Source organism: Rana temporaria, chromosome 3, assembly GCF_905171775.1.
Source record: "Rana temporaria chromosome 3, aRanTem1.1, whole genome shotgun sequence".
In the NCBI taxonomy this organism is placed as follows: domain Eukaryota; kingdom Metazoa; phylum Chordata; class Amphibia; order Anura; family Ranidae; genus Rana; species Rana temporaria.
The window spans coordinates 415,105,304-415,123,959 of NC_053491.1; the positions used below are offsets into that span (position 1 = coordinate 415,105,304).

Below are 18,656 nucleotides of genomic sequence, written 5' to 3' on the forward strand. Positions count from 1 at the left end.
TTCTTCCCGGCAACGGTAACAAATCAACCTTCTGGTCCTCTCTTGTGGGATGGGTCTTCCAGTCCTCCACCCCCATCCCTTGATGCAGTCTTACCTATAGGTGGGGAGGGTCTGGTCTTGGGGTGGAAAGTCTGTGCGTCTCTGGGGAAAGGGGACAAATTTTCTGTTGTTAGGTACCTTTCAACCAGGTCTACTAGTTTGTCTGCGGTTTCCGGACCGCCATGGCTCACCCATTTCTGCAGGGTGTTAGGAAGAGACCTAAGAAATTTGTCCATGACTACTCGCTCTTTGGTCCGGACAGAGTTTCTGGCTGCAGCCATTTCCTGGCCAAATGGATGAGGTCATACATCTGTGATCAAGGTGGCTTCTTCAGCTGATAACTCCAATTGTGGACCCGCTGAGCACGGACAGCCAGGGTTACACCAAAACATGCCAATATTTCCTCTTTTAACCAATCATAGTTTTTTTCATCTGCAAGCTCCAAATCAAAATATGCCTTTTGGGCTTCTCCAGATAATAGGGGGGCCACTAGTCCAGCCCACTGTTCTTTAGGCCAACACTCTTTTTCCGCTGTTCTCTCAAACGTGGTCAGAAACATCTCAGGGTCATCATCTGCAGTCATCTTTGGCAATAAGTGGCTTACCTGAAAAGTCGGTATGTTACTGGCCTGACTCCCAACCTCGGCCTGCTGTCTCTGAAGCTGTTTCACGATGGCCTCCATGTCTCTGTTCCAAGCCTGCAATACTCTCTTGGTGAGCTTGTTGTTGAGCTGCAATTCTCTCTTGGTGAGCTTGTTGTTGAGCTGCAAGGCTCCGCTGCAAACCTGCATTTGTCTGCTGTTGATTTGCATTTGCTATAGCCAGGTGCTTCAGTATCTCCTCCATTTTGGGTTTATTTTAACTGCCCGCGGCACTCCACAATGTGTAACGGATTAGCTTGGTAGCGGGGTGTGTGACCTCCTGAGTGGGTTTACTACACACTGAATTATACAGAGAGGCAGCCGTGGGTGGATATGGTTTATTCTTCCATATTGCTGGAAACAAGTGCAAGCATCAAAACAGCATAAAAAAAATAAAACATAAAATAAACCCTGGCCACTTGGGCCGTCTACCTTCACAACACAGGAACCTACCTATGGAGTCTGGCACAGCCTACTGCTGGGCAGACACTGCTGGTCTTCCAGCAGAAAACAATAGTCGTTTTGATTTTCTTATCACACAGCAAAGATATCAACAACCACTTCACCTTCAGAACTCTTCCTCAGCTCACTGCTCTCCTTAACTCAACAAGCCTCAGGATGCAGCATTGAGTAGTAATCCTCTGGACAATTTATAGAGGCCTTAATTTCCTCATTCTGAACAGCTGAAGCTATCCAACGTCCTTTAACCTTTCTGGCTACCTCTGCAGCCGACACCTGATAGTAATTGGTGAATTTTCTAAACAAGGCAGAAATGTATCTCCCGTCTGTGACAACACCCCCAGATTTGCCTGACTTCCTGTCATAATATATATATATATATATATATTTATATAATATATATAGTGGCTGGTGTTTTTTCTTGGGGGACAGCAAACAACCACACCCCCCGGTCAACCGGCGGCATCCCCCCGGGGGTATCACGGTCGGTCATCCATCACCTACCCCATCTAGGTTCCGGGCGGGCAGCGATGCGACGGGAGACGGACGGGCATCTCCTCCTCCTCTGCATCACGCCGGCTTCAGCTGTGCATCTCCTCCCTCCTCCTACTAGGCGTCCAATAGGATCACCTGTCTGTTCAGTCAATCGGGTGACGGGTCTCACGGCCTTCTTCCTGATTGGTAGGGAGGAGGATCAGTGTGAGAATAGCGAATATTCATTTTGAAGCCTATTGGAGCCTCTGGCTCTAATCACGTGTTTATAAAAGAAAACACCCATGCATCCGGTGCCCCAAATGTAGATTAGGGGGCCGGACACATGGATAGGGCCACCACTGATATACACTATATTACCAAAAGTATTGGCCTGCCTTTACACGCAGATAAACTTTAATGGCATCCTATACAGCTATAACAGCTTCAACTCTTCTGGGAAGGCTTTCCACAAGGTTTAGGAGTGTGTCTATGGGAATGTTTGACCATTCTTTCAGAAGTGCATTTGTGAGGTCAAGCACTTGTTGGATGAGTAGGCCTGGCTTTCAGTCTCCGCTCAAATTAATCCCAAAGGTGTTCTATCGAGTTGAGGTCAGGACCAGTCAGGTTCCTCCACCCCAAACTCGCTCATCCAGGGCTTTATGGACCTTGCTTTGTGCACTGGTCCAAATCATTTGGTGGAGGGGGGATTATAGTGTGGGGTTGTTTTTCACGGGTTGGGCTTAGCCCCTTAGTTCCAGTGAGGGGGAACTCATAGAGCCCTTTGACACTGACAGCGAGGGGCGTCAGTGGTAAAGCGCCACTGGTTTTACTGTTATTTTGGAGGTGCGTTTCAGCCGCTAGTGGGGTGATTTTAAGCCCCGCTAGCAGCAGAGTAAAGGGTTAAGAGCCCCCGCTTTGCAGGCTATTCGGCGGCGCTGCCCATTAATTTCAATGGGCAGTGGCGCTTTAGGAGCGGTGTATATTTTTTTGCATTCTGCAGCGCAGGGCACCAGTGTGAAAGCACTCTGGCTTTCACACTGGGATTGCAGATGAGGCATTTTTCAGGCGCTTTACAGGCACTATTTTTAGCGCTAAAGCGCCTGAAAAACACCTCCAGTGTGAAAGGGGACTTAAGGCGTCAGCATACCAAGACATTTTGGACAGTTTCATGCTCGCAATTTTTTGGGAGCAGTTTGGAGATGGCCCCTTCCTGTTCCAATATGACTGCACACCAGTGCACAAAGCAAGGTCCATAAAGACATGGATGAGCAAGTTTGGGGCAAGTTATTATTTTAGATCTAAAAAGTGGATGCAGCGCTAATAATCTAAACACATTACAAAATGATCACATTTTAAGATGAAAAAGGAAAACTAAAGTAAAGTCTAAATTTTCAAATATTAAAGTGGAAAAAAAAATGTAAATGGAAAACTAAGGTAAAGTCCCAAAATTATTAAAATCCTTAAAATGGAGGGTTAACCAGCAAAGTGCAGGTAACAATGTTACAAAGGAAAAATTGTGAAAATGAATCCTTCATCAAATGTGCTTCACACCCGGGTGAGTAAGTAGTCTCCTTACCAGCTTTCCATGACCACTATTAAAAGTAGTGTCACCGAGCATAGGGAATTTGGTCTCCCCAGAACTCTTAGTGATGTCTGGAACTGTTGCTAGACCGGTGACACTCAGAAGATATAAGCAAGACAAGCTCCCATAGTGTAGTAATTAATAAAAATACATTTAATAAAACAAGTTAGTTGCACTTACAAAATGTAGAATATTCATGAGCGGTACAGCAATATGTCTCAAGATTAGTGTTGCTCAAGAATATTCGTATTGCGAATATTCGTTACGAATATTGCATATTCGAGTATTCGCGAATAACTTGAATATCGCGGTCAAAATTCGCTATTACGAATATTCATATTTTTTCAAATTTATTTTTAAAACAGATCACATCCTAGTGATCTCCATCGACGTCTAAAAGCATTGCTGGTATGATTAGAGACCCTGGGCCGAGTAGCTGAGGCGATCCTTTTATGTTGACGAATATTCGTATTACGAATATTCGCAAATACTTTCTCCGCCCTTCTTTTGCATCAGAGCCAATCAGAGTTCTCCTACCACAGTTGTCAGAGGTTAGCAACCTCCATAGCAACCAATAGGAACCTGCCTGCACGACCAGTATATAAGATCACTCCCAGCAGTATTTCAGTGCAGATTCACAAGGTGGCTAGAGAGAGTGGAGTGTTTCTGTGCGTTTTTCCAGTGTATTGCGATCTTAGAGCTTAGAGCATTGTGCTTCCTATAGTGCTTTCAGATCTGAGTTTCCTGTTTCTATAACCAACTGCTTTTTTCAAAGCAAAAGACCCAACAGCTTTTCTAAAAGCTCAGATTTGTGTTGTTTTGTCCAGGTTAGTGTAGCTTAGTGTTAGATAGATTTCTGTGTAGTTAGTGTAAGTGTACATTTCTTTAAGGTAACTTAGTTTAGTGTGTGTTTAGTCTCTGTGTTTTGTGTATAAAAAAAAAAAAAAAACGGGCCTGCAGAACTTGCAAAACTAGAAGTCCCAGCATGCCCAGGCATGCTGGAAGTTGTAGTTCTGCAACATCTAGAGGGCAATATGTTTTCGAACGTCCTTGGGCCTTAAGGACCCTGAAGTTAGGACGTTCGCATACGTCCTATGTCCACAACATGTTAATTATGCTAAATAGCAAGGAAAGTGCCTAAATACACATTTACCAACCAGGGTGTCTGCAGCTGTCCAGGCATGCTGGGAGTTTTGCAACAGCTGGAGACACACTGTTTGGGAAATACTAATATCTGATTTTATATCCTAACTTTTAAACTAGTCTAAAATGCAGTTAAAGATAATGAAATAACAGTGGTGAAATTACTTACACTAATCAGCAGTTTTTCCTCACTGGATGAAAAGTTACTCCCCACCATCTTCGCTTCGCTGGGCAGCACAAAATAGCGATCCGAAAATCGGCTGGCAAAGATCCAGGAAATGATCTCCGTTCTCGCGTGTTCTTAGCTCGCATGCGCGGACGAGAATTTCGCAATTAATTTCGCATTCGCATTAGCGAAATTTCGCCAATTTTTTATTTTTTTATAAAATATCACGAATATTCAATTTTAACGAATATTTCACGAATATTCGTCTATATATTCGTGATATATCGCGAAATCGAATATGGCGTATTCCGCTCAACACTACTCAAGATGGAGATCGCGGCATCTCCACAGGGTTCTTTCTGCTTCCTGTTTGTTTTGCCCATCAACCTCCTGAGAGGAAAAAAAACATAATGACGTCACTGTCGCAGGCTCCACCCAAATTTTATAGTATATAGTTATTATTTTATCCCTCTGATTGCTGCAAATTCTACATTGTGTGGACTGGACTGATATTGAGAGCTACTTCTTCATACTGTTGTATTATCCTCTATATACTGAGCACATTGGACACTTTATTTTTCTTGTTAGGAATGCACCAATCCTTGCTGTGATGCCTCCACATGTAAATTGAAAGCAGGAGCTGTATGTGCAGATGGGGAATGCTGCGAGAAATGTCAGGTGAGTGGCAACCAGTGTTGCCAACCTACCAGATTGAAATGTACACGACACCGGAAATTTACTGGCACAGACAGCCACGTTTTTACTGAATATCCAAAAGTTTCAAAATGACAGTTTTAAGTACAAATGTCAGTATTTAGGCTACAAGCAAATACAATATGCAATTAGCAATGTGATTTGAGGGAGATATTAAGGCAAAAACATATTTCTTATTTTCTATATTATAGAAAATGGGTACCAAAATGACCAGAACATAGTAGCCACATAGTCATTGTGTTTACTTTCTTAATCTACCATATATACTCGAGTATAAGCCGGGTTTTTCAGCACATTTTGTCGTGCCAAAAATGCCCCCCTCGGCTTATACTCGAGTCACCTTTTTGCGCCTGATCTCCCAGATTTTGGGGACCCGGTACCAGCCAGCCATAGGTCCCCTGGAACACATGTAGCCCCACTCTTCCTCTACAAGTGTGCAAAGTTTGTTGTCCAGAGGACCTGCGGCCAGGGAGCACCAATTTATCAAACCCGGGCACCCCTTCCATAGACTCCCATGTTAAGTAGTAATTTCTCCTGTGATTTTGGGGACACGGTACCAACAGGTTGTAGGTCCCCTGGACCTGGATCTTGGCACACATGTAGTCCCATTTCCCCTCTACGAGTGTGCAAAGTTTGTTGTCTGGGGGACCTACGGCTGGGGAGCACCGATTTTTCAAACCTGGGCACCCCTTCCATAGACTCCCATGTTAAACGTCAGTCTAATCATGGACACAGTGAGGCATGGGCACAGTGAGGTATGGACACAATGAGGCATGCACATGGACACAGTGAGGCAAAGTGAGTCACAGTGAGGCATGCAGATGGACACCCTAGGCTTATACTCAAGTCAATAAGTTTTCCCAGTTTTTTGTGGTAAAATTAGGTGCCTCGGCTTATATTCGGGTTGGCTTATACTCGAGTATACACGGTAAGTTTAATTCAAGATTGAGAAAGAGGGAGCCAAAAAAAAAAAAACACTACACATAACCTCCAAAGTGCCTAACTCCTTGTGTCCTGCACTATTGTCCAGAGAATGCAGGTACATCCTCCGCTTTAGTTGTCTTGTATGTCAGGTAGAAGAGATAATCATCTGGTATTCTGATCTGAAGGAGGGGGCGAGGGGGGAAACTCAAAGAGAATTTAAGGGAGGCATAATAACTGGTAAGAGAGGGAAGAGGATAGGTAACTGATGGGGAATGGGAGAGAAAAATGGGTATCAAAATTACCAGATAATAGGAGCCACATAGTCATTGTGTTTACTTTAGAAATTAATCAAAGGTACCTTATTAATCTAAGTTTAATTTAAGTCTTCTGGTGGTTTCATAGGTTTCACAGTACTGGAAGTCTTTCTATGCCTGCCACGTGTAATTGAAATTAGCTACAGTAGTCTGTCTAGTTTGTAGTGCATAATGGATTCCATATCATGAATATGCTCTACATAGCTCCAAAGTCTGGGGATCAGAACTTGTGCTGCGTTTATCAAGTGTCTGGCCAAATGTTTAGGTCAGTAATTGTCTGTTTTAAACATAAAATAAGAAGGTTTCTGGGGAGGGAGGTTCAGGCCTGTGACTTGCCTAATCAGTGAATGGATTTTTTTCCCAGGTTTATATGCAATAGAGCTGGGCGATTTTTACCCCTCAAAAAATCTGCATTTTTATTATTAAAAACTCGATTTACAATTCAAATCAAGTTTTTTTATGGACACTGCGCCGATCCTGAGGAGCTGCAAGCAGGAGTTTTTAGGTGAGGCAGTGGCTTCAGCCTAGTCCGCGGCATCCGGCCGCGCGCCGGTCCTGGGGGAAAAGATCTAAAAAATAGATTTAGTCAAAATCTGAATCGATTTGACCTTCAACTCGATTTTAAAATTGAATAGATTTTTTGCACAGCAATAGTATACAATACCAAAAAATGGGGCTCAAAGAGCCATTGTCCCTTGAGCTTCACCGACAAGTCATTGGAATGAGTCGGTTTAGTTTATTCAGTCTGGGAGGAGAGGTTGAATGAGATGAAGTCAATTACAGATCCTCCACTGTTAATCCAAAAATCTTTACATTTGATATAATGATAAAAATATGGTAAGGAAAAAAAATAGAAAATTCCTTTTACCACCTGTCTACCGGGAAATTTGTTTTAATTTTTTTAATACATTTGCATTTTTAAAATCTTCATTTTTTGCTAGATATTGCTACAAACCCTCCAAACTTATATATTTTCTGAAAGTAGAGCCCCTGAAGAACAAATTGCTGGTAGTTTCAATTTCATTTGTTACATGATATGTGTGCAGTTATTTATCAAACACATATTTTCAGGAAAAAATACAATAAAATGAACATTAGTGCAAACAAACAAAATATAAATATTGGGCTGCATCATGTAAATAGATACCAAGCATGTCAAGTCCTATATTAGCGCACACAACCATGGAATTGCAAAAAATTATGGCAACCAAAATTCTCTATAGGCAACTCTTTAGGGCTGGGTTCATATATGAGCCGCATTTTTTCAGGTCCAATTTCAGCCCAAATTTTGGGCTGAATTCGGACCTGAAATGGACCAAAAGACACACATCGTTATTGTGCAAATCACACCGGACCCGCTGCAGAGATATGTGAACCGGCTCCATAAAGAGCCGGTCAAAATCTCCTACTATTGCTAACTAGATGTGGGGATCCCGCATCCAATTCGCAATGGTGTGAACTCAGCCTATAAGCGATACCTCACATGAGTGGGACAATTGATGTTTACATACACTTCTTTGCCCTATGCCATGCTTTTTATACAGGGTGTGTGCAGGGGTGCTTTACAATTTTGTTTGTTATTTTATACAATTCTCTTTTTTTTCACACTTTTTTTGTCAATAAAAATGTTATTGGATATTTTACCAATACAGTACAAAAATTACTTCAGATGGAGAATAACTATTCAACCAGCATTGTGGTTATGTATATAACATCACAGTATATGACATAATAAAACAAGAAAGCAAAAAAGAAATACAGCAGTAGGAGTTATATACAGTATATAACAACATTTTGTTACACCAATTAATCCAGGCTTGCCATAATTTCACAAATAAGACGTACAAGGCCTTTTTAAAAGAGATACAGCTTTTGACTTTTTACAAATTTTTTCATAATTTTTTTTTTTACTTTATTGATATTACAAGGGGGCTATGTGATGGCAAGGGCGGGTGACCATACTCTTTATAGAGACATTGGGGGTCATTTAGACCCCCAGTGTCTCTACTGTCCACCAATGAAACTATTCCATCACAGATACAGCAAAAAATAAATAAAAAAAAATAATAATTACAATCACTTTATTATTATTATTATACAGAATTTATATAGCGCCAACAGTTTGCACAGCACTTTACAATATAAACGGGACACAGTACAGTTACAATACAATAAAATACAGGAGGATTAAGAGGGCTATTCTCAGAAGAGCTTACAATCTAATAGGGTGGGGCAGGTGGTGCAAAAGGTTTTAACTGTGGGCAATGAGCTGAAGGAAGTGGTAAAAGATTAGCTGGAGGTGTGATGGGCTTCTCTGAAGAGATTCGTTTTCAGGGATTGCCTGAAGGCAGCTAGAGTAGGAGATAGCCGGACAGGTTGAGGTAGAGTGTTCCAGAGGATGGGAGAGGCTCTGGAGAAATGCTGGAGATGAGCATGAGTGGAGGAAACAAGGGAGCTTGAGAGTAGGATGTCTTGAGAGGAGAGTAGGATGTCTTGAGAGGAGCGTAGAGGACGGTTTGGGTGATATTTGGAGACAAGATTGGTAATGTAGCTCAGAGTTGTGCATGGCTTTGTATGTCAGTCTAGGGATTGGCTGAGAGGGGTGGCAGACACTGAGCAGTTGATAAGGTGGATAAGTCTGGCAGCAGCATTCATGATAGACTAAAGAGGGGATAGCCTATGGAAAAGTAGGCCAATGAGAAGGTAGTTGCAATAGTCAAGGCGAGAGATAACAAGGGAGTGAATGAGTAGCTTGGTTGTTTCATTTATTAAAAAGTTTTGTAACTTCTTCCCTGCCTGAGTGCCCGTTTTTGACATATTTTAAAACAACCTGTTGCTGTGAAACACACCCATCTTCTTATTACAGAGTCCCACACAGTAGCTGCCATGCCATGTGCAGATGAGACACCTGAAGCAGACTGCCTAAAGGGGAGGGGGGGAGCAGCAGCGTGAGATACAGACTCTAAATACTCTGTGACTGTCAGATATGCAATCTCCTTACTGGAGATTGTTCCTGTAACTGGGAAATAACGGCAGCGAGGGTATAGTGGAATCCCTGTAAAATGCACTTACCTTTCTGCTTCCATGTCCTCCCTCAATGTCTTCTCCCGCCTTGGTGACGCTTCAGCCAATCAGGTTCCTGATAACCAGAATCCGGGAACCTGATTGGCTGAAACGGCCGTCAGTCTTATCCAAGGAACACAGCCCCCTTACGTTCCGAGGATAAGACATCCGGGAGACAAGGGCTGTACTCAGAAAGCCGCTGGGTCTGATAGGCACTAGACACGTGCATTCGATTTCGTCCGAATGCATTTTTGTCCGAATTTCAGGTATTTTCGTTATCGTTTTAACAAACGATAACGAAAGCACAGAAAACGAAAACCGAAAGATCCGACATAAAAAATGCTTTATTTTGGTTTTCGTTTTGTGGTCGAATGTGCCTAACCTTAACTATTAGTCCAATATTGTTCTACATAGAGAGAAAAGATTCGACATAGAGAGAAAAGATTCGACATAGAGAGAAAAGATTCGACATAGAGAGACATGAAGAGTCAAATTTTTTTTTATTTTTTTTTAGATTCTATCGACCTGGGTCCTGTCCCAGGGGACATGTATCAATGCAAAAAAAGTTTTAAAAATGGCCGTTTTATCGGGAGCAGTGAATTTAATAATGCTAAAAGTGAAACAATAAAAGTGAAATATTACTTTAAATTTCGTACCTGGGGGGGGGGGGGTGTAAAGTTAGCATGTGAAATAGCACATGTTTCCCGTACTTAGAACTGTCCCTGCACAAAGTGTCATTTCTGAAAGGAAAAAAAGTATTTTAAAACCTGCTTTGCAGTATAATGAATTGTCGGCTCTGGCAATTCAGAGCGAATCCATTCATTAAAAAAAAAAAAAAAATTGCGTGGGGATACCCCCAATTTCCATTACCAGGCCCTTCAGGTCTGGAATGGATATTAAGGGGAACCCCGCTGTCAATTTAAAAAAAAAATGATGTGGGGTTCCCCCCAAATATCCATTCCAGACCCTTCAGGTCTGGTGTGGATTTTAAGGGGAACTCCACCCCAAATTTTAAAAGAAAATGGCGTGGAGTTCCCCCAAAAATTCACACCAGACCCCTTATCCGAGCACGTTAACCTGGCCGGCCGCAGAAAAGATGGGGGGACAGAGTGCGCCCCCCCCTCTCCTGAACCGTACCAGGCCACATGCCCTCAACATGGGGAGGATGTCCCCATGTTGATGGGGACAAGGGCCTCATCCCCACAACCCTTGCCCGGTGGTTGTGGGGGTCTGCGGGCGGGGGGCTTATCAGAATCTGGAAGACCCCTTTAACAAAGGGAACCCCCAGATCCTCGCCCCCCCCTATGTGAATTGGTAATGGGGTACATTGTACCCCTACCATTTCACGAAGTAAGTTTAAATAGTTAAAAAAAAACACAAACACACATCTAGAAAAAAGTCCTTTATTAATAAAAAAAAAATAAAAAAAATCCAGCGGTGACACTCGTTCCCGGCTTCCTGCTCCAACGTTGTCTGTATCCAGCGATGTCTGTATCCAGCGACGGGTGCGGGTGATCTCCAGTCCAGCGATGAGAAGATCCATCCCAGAGCGCAGAATCGCCGATCTCCTCTCACCGCTGGACACAGCCTAGCGAATGAGCGGCTGAAGCTGTGACATTACTTATATAGGGGAGGCAGGGCTACCCGTCACGTGACCCCGCCCCCTCTGACGCACCCTCTGCTACGTCACTGAGGTCGGCGATGCTGCGCTCTGGGATGGATCTTCTCATCGCTGGACTGGAGATCACCCGCACCCGTCGCTGGATACAGACATCGCTGGATGTCCCGAATTCGAAATATTTTCGAATTCGACCGGATTTTTCGAAATTCGGTCGAAAACGAACGAATTCCGAAAACGAATTTAACACATGTAACGAATCTAACTTAACGAAATTAATTAAATAACGACTTAAAACGAAACTAAACAAAACAAATTTTCTCTTTTGCACATGCCTAGAAATGACACTTTGTGCAGGGACAGTTCTATGTACTGGAAAACATGCGCTATTTCACATGCTAACTTTACACCCCCCCCCCCTAGGTATGAAATTTAAAGTAATATTTCACTTTTATTGTTTCACTTTTAGCATTATTAAATTCACCGCTCCCGAAAAAACCCTCTCCTGACAGACTCCATGGCAGCCTACGTGTGGGTTAATCCCGCCTCTCATACCTCATAGGACCCTACTCCCATAAAGCTTTGCTTCTAGCCATAGACTGTGTTCCTTTTTTGTCCTCCTCCTAGGACCTAGGTAGTCTTACCTTTTTAAATATGAAGATTCTTTGAAATTCCGGTCCTGGTCATTGCACTCAAGTACAGTTTCTTGGGTCCAACAAGTCCCAGCTATTAGCCGGGTGGATAGAGGCAGTATTCAAAGCTCCAATGCCTTGTAAAGCTTTTGAACCAGCCATTGGCAGGCATGCAGTATTGTGGCCAAACGTCCCAGCTATTAGCAGGAGGCCTTCCCCCACAGACGGTATCCCGGATGGTGCATCCCTGAGCTTCATGGCTCCCAGACTGGTCGGATAGTTTTTATTATTTGCATTATTACTTGGCAGCCTGTTTATGTTTGTTTGTTTGTCTGCGCTAGTGCCCTTCCCGGTTATGGCGGCTGGAGCGCACCTGCGTTCCAGCCTCTCTCCCCTGAGTCTACTGCGCGTGTGCGAGCCTCCTCCGGTTCGCGCATGCACAGTTGCGATTGGTACTGCTGTTCGCGCATGCGCGCGAGGTACTCGCAGTCACGCCGGACACTGCGCAGGCGCGCAGCGTACACGGCGGGGCGAGGTGACATCATCAGAGGCGGCAGCTTTAAAAAGCTGTCAGTCTCAGCTGGTGTTTGGGATTCCCTGACGCATGCTGTTTTCTGCTTCCAGGCGCATCACTTGTTGTTTAAGGTAGGTGCCTTGTGGCACTCTGTTTTACATCCATGCTATTTGCTTTCCTTTGAATGCCTTACCCTTATGGTCATGTCTTTTCTAAATGCATTGTTTACAGTGTGTATCCCTGCTATTATGGATGTGTCACTGCCCCCCAGTGGCCAACCCTTACGCCGCAGGTAGGATGGAATTTTTATTTTCCTCTACCTGTCTGTTGGGTTCTTAGGTGCAATTTTTTTTTTAATTTATTTCCTCACCATCAGCCTTTCTAGGTCTGATCGACAGCCCTCAGTACATGAAGAGATTGATGTTTCTAGAACGCAACATCGTCACTCCAGGTCAAGCTCTAGACATCCCAGATCACCTTCTAGACATCACAGTGAAAAATCTAAAACCACATCTGACCGTCATTCCCACCGTCATTCCAGCCTTTCTGCTAGGAGAGCCTGCTGGGGGTGCAGAGCTCAAGTTCCAGAAGGCAAATCCTTCTGTGATCCATGTTACACTCGTGCTACTGGTGAAAGAGGAAATGGTGATCAACAGGTGGAGACTCTGGTCAGAAAGGTGATTCAGGAATCTTTGAACAAGCCTGATCCCAATTGTAGCATTCCTTCTCCAATTGTTCCAGCTCCAATCCATATTCAGGATGACTCTGAAATGCCGGGTCCTTCTCAGCGTAATCGTTCACCAAGTTTGTCTTCTGCTAGTGAAGTAGAAAGTATTGTCAATTCTGCAGGATTTTATTTCTCTCTTGTTCCAAATCTAGTTAAAGCAGTTAAAGCCGCATTAAAGTGGGAAGATCCGGTTGAAGCGCCTTCCAAACAGAGGAAGTATTTCAAGCACCTCAAAACGGAGCGTCCCAGTTTTCCCCTCCTAGGGGAACTTGGAGAAATGATTACTGATGAGTGGACAGCCACAGAAAGGAAAAATTCATTGCTCTCTAAAGTCGCAAAAATGTATCCATTCAAATCTGAAGATGTTAAACATTTAGAATCTGCTCCTTTGGTTGACGCCGCATTAATGAGGTTAGTGAAACATGTTACTCTACCCCTGGAAGACACTGTTTCATTTAAAGACGGCTTGGATAGGAAGATTGATACAGATCTCAAACGCATATACATTACAGCAGGTATGGCCTGCAAGCCAGCTTCGGCCCTCGCAGCCCTATCCAAAGCAATGGAAGCCTGGACGGATGAAGTGGATTCTACCCTGTTAAATCTATCCGATCATATGTTCAGAGATCTACCAGTCCATGAACTCAGAATGGCGACCGCCTTTCTGGGTGAGGCCTCCCTGGATATTATCCGTTTAGTGGCACAGGTCATGCTCTCTTCTGTCACAGCTAAATGTGTCCTTGGGTAGCCGATCCAGCCTCCAAGCAGGCATGGTGTCGGATTCCCTTTCAGGGGTCTTCCCTGTTTGGGAACAAACTTGATAGTGCTATCACCCGTGCCACAGGGGTTAAGTCAGGGTTCCTTCCCCAGGATCGCCGTCCCTTCAATCAGAGAACGTTTTTTCCCAAACAAGATCAGGATCGCTCAAGGGAGGCTTGTCGGTACAAACCTGGTAGAGAGTTCAGGAAGAACTGGAGGAGAAACCAGCCTTCTGGTCAGAAGGCCACAAAAGGGGCAACTTCTGGTAACCGTGACACCCCTAAGTCTTTTTGATATAGGGTCGGCTCAGACGGAACAAGTTGGAGCTCGACTTCTGCAATTCCGGCATGTCTGGGCAGCCTCGATCAAAGATTTTTGGACAATCAAGACAGTATCCGCGGGTCACTCCTGGACACTTGTCAGTCCACCTATACTCCAGTTTGTTCCCACAAATCTATCCTGCTCAAAAGAGAAAAAACAAGTTCTTCTAACATACACAGACACTCTTTTGGCCCAGGGCGCCGCCATACAGGTTCCAACGGCAGAAAAATTTCAAGGAATGTATTCACCTCTGTTTATGGTCCTAAAAATGGCTCCTGGAGGCCAGTGATAGACCTGACACACCTGAACACCTTCATCAAAAAGAGAAGTTCAGGATGGAGTCCTTACTCACAATACGCCAGACGATTCTACCGGGCAATTGGTTGATATCTATCGACTTGAAAGATGCCTACTTTCATGTCCCAGTAGCGGTAGAGTTTCAGAAGTACCTTCGCTTTGCAGTGGGCAGTACTCATCTCCAATTTACTTGTCTCCCGTTCGGGCTTACAACATCGCCTCAAGTGTTTTCAAAGCTTTTACTGGCCATCGTGGCCTTGATCAGGACAAAAGGCATTCGTCTACACCACTATCTGGACAACCTGCTGTTACTTTCCCAGAGCAAAGAACAACTACTGATACATCGGGCCCAAGTCATTCTCACTCTGACCGAGTTCGGTTGGCTTCTGAACAAGGAGAAAAGTCATCTAGATCCCACACAGTCTCTTGTATTCCTCAGTGCCCAATTCGACACGGTCCAGAGCACCATTTCCTTACCCTTGGAAAAAATCCCAATAGTTCGGGACAGGATTCGTCTAGCATTGGACTCTCCTTTTCTCAAAGCCTCACTTTGCCTCAAGATAATAGGCACCATGGTGTCCACAATTCCCATGGTGAGGTGGGCACAGTGGAGAATGCGTCCCTTCCAGAAGGGTTTTCTTCAGCAATGGGATCCAAGCTCCCGGGATCATTTGGTTCGAATAACCTGGTCAATGCGGGAAAGTCTATTCTGGTGGCTTCTACGAGAGAACCTCCTCAACTGTCTCTCAATAGCCCCTGTCTCTTGGATCACAATTACATCCGACGCCAGCAGCAAAGGCTGGGGTGCTCTTTGCCTAAAGGAAGTAGCTCAAGGGAAGTGGGACTGGTCACCTCGGAAGGTGGTATCCAATGTCCTGGAACTCCGTGCAGCCTTCTGTGCCCTTCAAGCCTTTTCTCATCTAACCAAGGGGTCGTCAGTCCTCCTAAAGATGGACAATACGACAGCGATATCATACATAAAGAGACAGGGAGGCACTCGCAGTCTTTCCTTACTGAAGGAGATAGAGACGATCATGTCCTGGGCTCAGACATATCTGACAGATCTGACAGCAGTTTTTCTCCCTGGGGATCAGAATCTACAAGCAGATTTCCTATCGAGGACGACACTCAACAACAACGAGTGGTCTCTCCACAGCGAAGTGTTCAGCTGGATCCTATCACTAGGGTTTGTGCCGGAAGTAGACCTATTTGCATCCCCATGCAACTTCAAACTGCAGAAATTCTTTACGAGAAGTCGCTGTCCCCAGGCGTTCGGGGTGGATGCCCTAACAGACCAGTGGATGTTCCACAGAGCCTATGCCTTTCCTCCAGTCCCAGTCATTCTCCGGTTCCTGTCGAGACTCAGGTGGGAGGAAGTCGAGGTAGTGGCAATAATTCCTTACTGGCCCAACAGGCCCTGGTTTCCATTGTTATGCCAGCTGAGCTTCCGGGATCCAGTTCCACTTCCGATCAGACCAGATCTATCAAAGAATATGGTCTAAGTTCTCGGTTTACACCTCCTCCATGAATGGTTTACCTAAGGATCCCAGAGTTCAAGACGTTTTGGGTTTTCTCCAGACAGGGCTAGATCTACCATTGTCAGTCAGTTCCCTGAGGGTTCAAGTGTCAGCAATATCTGCCTTCACCGGAATACCCTGGGCTAGACATGTCTTTGTCAGACAGTTCTTTAAAGGAGCTATGAGGCTGAGACCTCTAAGGAAACCAAGGTTCTCCCATTGGTTTTGGACTTTTTCTCAGAAGAACAAAATCTGGTTCATCTATCTATCAAAGATCTTTCCCTCAAAGTTGTCTTTCTTGTTGCCATAACATCTGCCAAAAGAGTCTCTGAAATTGGTTCCCTAGGATTCAAAGAACCATTTCTCACTTTCTTTCCAGACCGTGTTGTGTTAGTTCCGATGCTGGGGTCTGTTGTAGAATCTCATATTAGCCAACGTACTTCATATTATTATTTCATATTGTTCATATTGATTTGCATATGTTTTACTGATTATATAATTATTATTCATATTGTTATTATATAGTAATGGTCTTATCAATATTATTATTCAATGATAAGCAATAGTTATTAAATCTTTATTAGTGTTATTCTATTATTCTATAAGAATATAGGATGTCTTTATTTTACTAAACTTTAACTGGTATTCTTAAGACGGAGTCATAAGCTAAGTAGGTGAAAGTGCACTGGGACACAGTTCATTTTAAGTTCAACTAATTAGACAAAGAAACATTCTGACAACAGTTGAAATATAACTGATCAGATAAGCACCAAAAATAGTGATACAAAGTTAAGGGGCCAGATTCACGTAGCGCAGCGGATCTATAGATCCGCTCGTTCTACGTGAATTAAGATCCGCTCCCGCAAGTTTAGGAGGCAAGTGGCTAATTCACAAACCACTTACCTCCAAACTTGCGACGGCGGATCCTAAATCCCCCAGCGGAATTCAAATTCCGCGGCTAGGGGAGTGTCATATTTAAATCAGGCGCGCTCCCGCGCCGATTTAAATACGCATGCGTCGTCCGGGGAATTTCCCGGCGTGCATTGCTCCCACTGACGTCAATAGGACGTCAGTGGTTGCGACGGGAGCTAGACTTGCGACGCGCGTGTTCGTGAATCGGCGTACGCAAACGACGTAGGAAATTTCAAACTCGACGCGGGAACGACGGCTATACTTAACAATACTTACCCCTGCTTTTAGCAGGGGTAAGTATACGACGGGTACCGCGCTACGGAAACGACGTAAGAACACTGCGTCGGGTCCGCGTACGGTCGTGAATTTCGCGTATCTCGCTGATTTACATATTATTCAGTGTAAATCAGCGGGAACGCCCCCGGCGCCATTTTTAATTCAAAAAAAAGATCCGACAGTGTAACACAGTGTGACACTGTCGGATCTCAGCCCTATCTATGCGTAACTGGTTCTATGAATCAGGCGCATAGATAGGACCTGAAAAAAGCTGAGATACGATGGTGTATCTGAGATACACCGTCGTATCTGCTTCGTGAATCTGGCCCATGATCTGAACATTAATCAAGTCTTGACAGAGTCTACTGTGCCTCATTAAAAACTGTTAAAATACATTGAATAAAGGAATTAGCTTTGTATGTGTGTGTATGTATATATATATATATATATATATATATATATATATATATATATATATATATATATATATATATATATATATGTGTGTATGTATGTGTATGTGTATGTGTATGTAATATGTGTGTATGTATATAGAATTTAAATAATACAGTGCCTTTTATGGAACTAATATAGGTAAATACATACATATAGTAAGACATATCACATAAAGAGAGGTATTAGAAGTTCATTTTCCCATAGCCGTAAATCTCTTATCTCTCAAGGTGGCAGAGTCTTATCAGAACGAGAAGAGTCTGATCTAACATAACTGGGCGGCATACTATCCCTACACAGATGTCTTTAATGGGACAAAACCGTATAAATCATATTTAATGAACATATAGGAATTCTAGGAATAATTAAGTTTGTTTGGTTGTAGGACATTGACGTAGATCGTAACTACCAATCACATCTAGGATAGATGTCTCAGATAAAGCTTGTAAAGGGTATATAAATACCAGTATCACAATTGTTAGTCAGACAAGTCAGATAGGCGTCTATCAGGCTGACTGTTGGTCCATGCAACCCTATGGCACGGGTGACCAACAGCCAGAACCAGGAGGCAAATATCTGTCCATAACTTGTCTCCTCGTACGAGTCAACTTGGGAAAACTTCTTAACTTGTTCCAGAGTGTGGTCTCAGGTGAATTTCCCTTACAAACTCGGTCGAGCCAGTCAGGTAACGAGTTACCAAGAATTGACAGATACGACCCATTCTGGTTCAAGGTAAGAACAATCACAATTGTTTAAATTTGGTTATAGGGTAAGAATATCAATATCTAATATGCTTGCATTGTAAGAAATTGTATAGATTAGACCTGTATCTTGTAATACGTTGAACATAAACCTGTATGTTACCGGTTGTTAATAAACCTGCATTATTGAAGTCCTGCCTGGTTCGAAACTTTGTTATTCTACTTCAGGTCCAAACCCAAGGTAACATCAGTTTTTCACGAAAACCAAGAAATTGTCCTTCCCACTTTTCGTTCCTCTGAGGACTCTATTGTTCATCCTCTGGATGTTGGGGAAGTCCTAAAACAATATTTGAAAGCTACAGCACCCTTCCGCAAAACGGATCATTTGTTTGTTTCTTTTCATGGCAAGAA

The 18,656-nt window shown here is 43.6% G+C and overlaps 1 protein-coding gene across 1 annotated transcript in view; it reads left to right on the top strand.

The window, feature by feature from the left end:
- The window catches only part of LOC120930524 (zinc metalloproteinase-disintegrin-like bothrojarin-4), a 61,837-nt gene that overhangs the window by 15,030 nt on the left and 28,151 nt on the right, over positions 1–18,656 (top strand). The window contains exon 2 of the mRNA XM_040341702.1: positions 5,092–5,181. Within this exon, the coding sequence (XP_040197636.1) occupies positions 5,092–5,181 (90 nt within the window). The remainder of the gene's footprint in view (positions 1–5,091; positions 5,182–18,656) is intronic.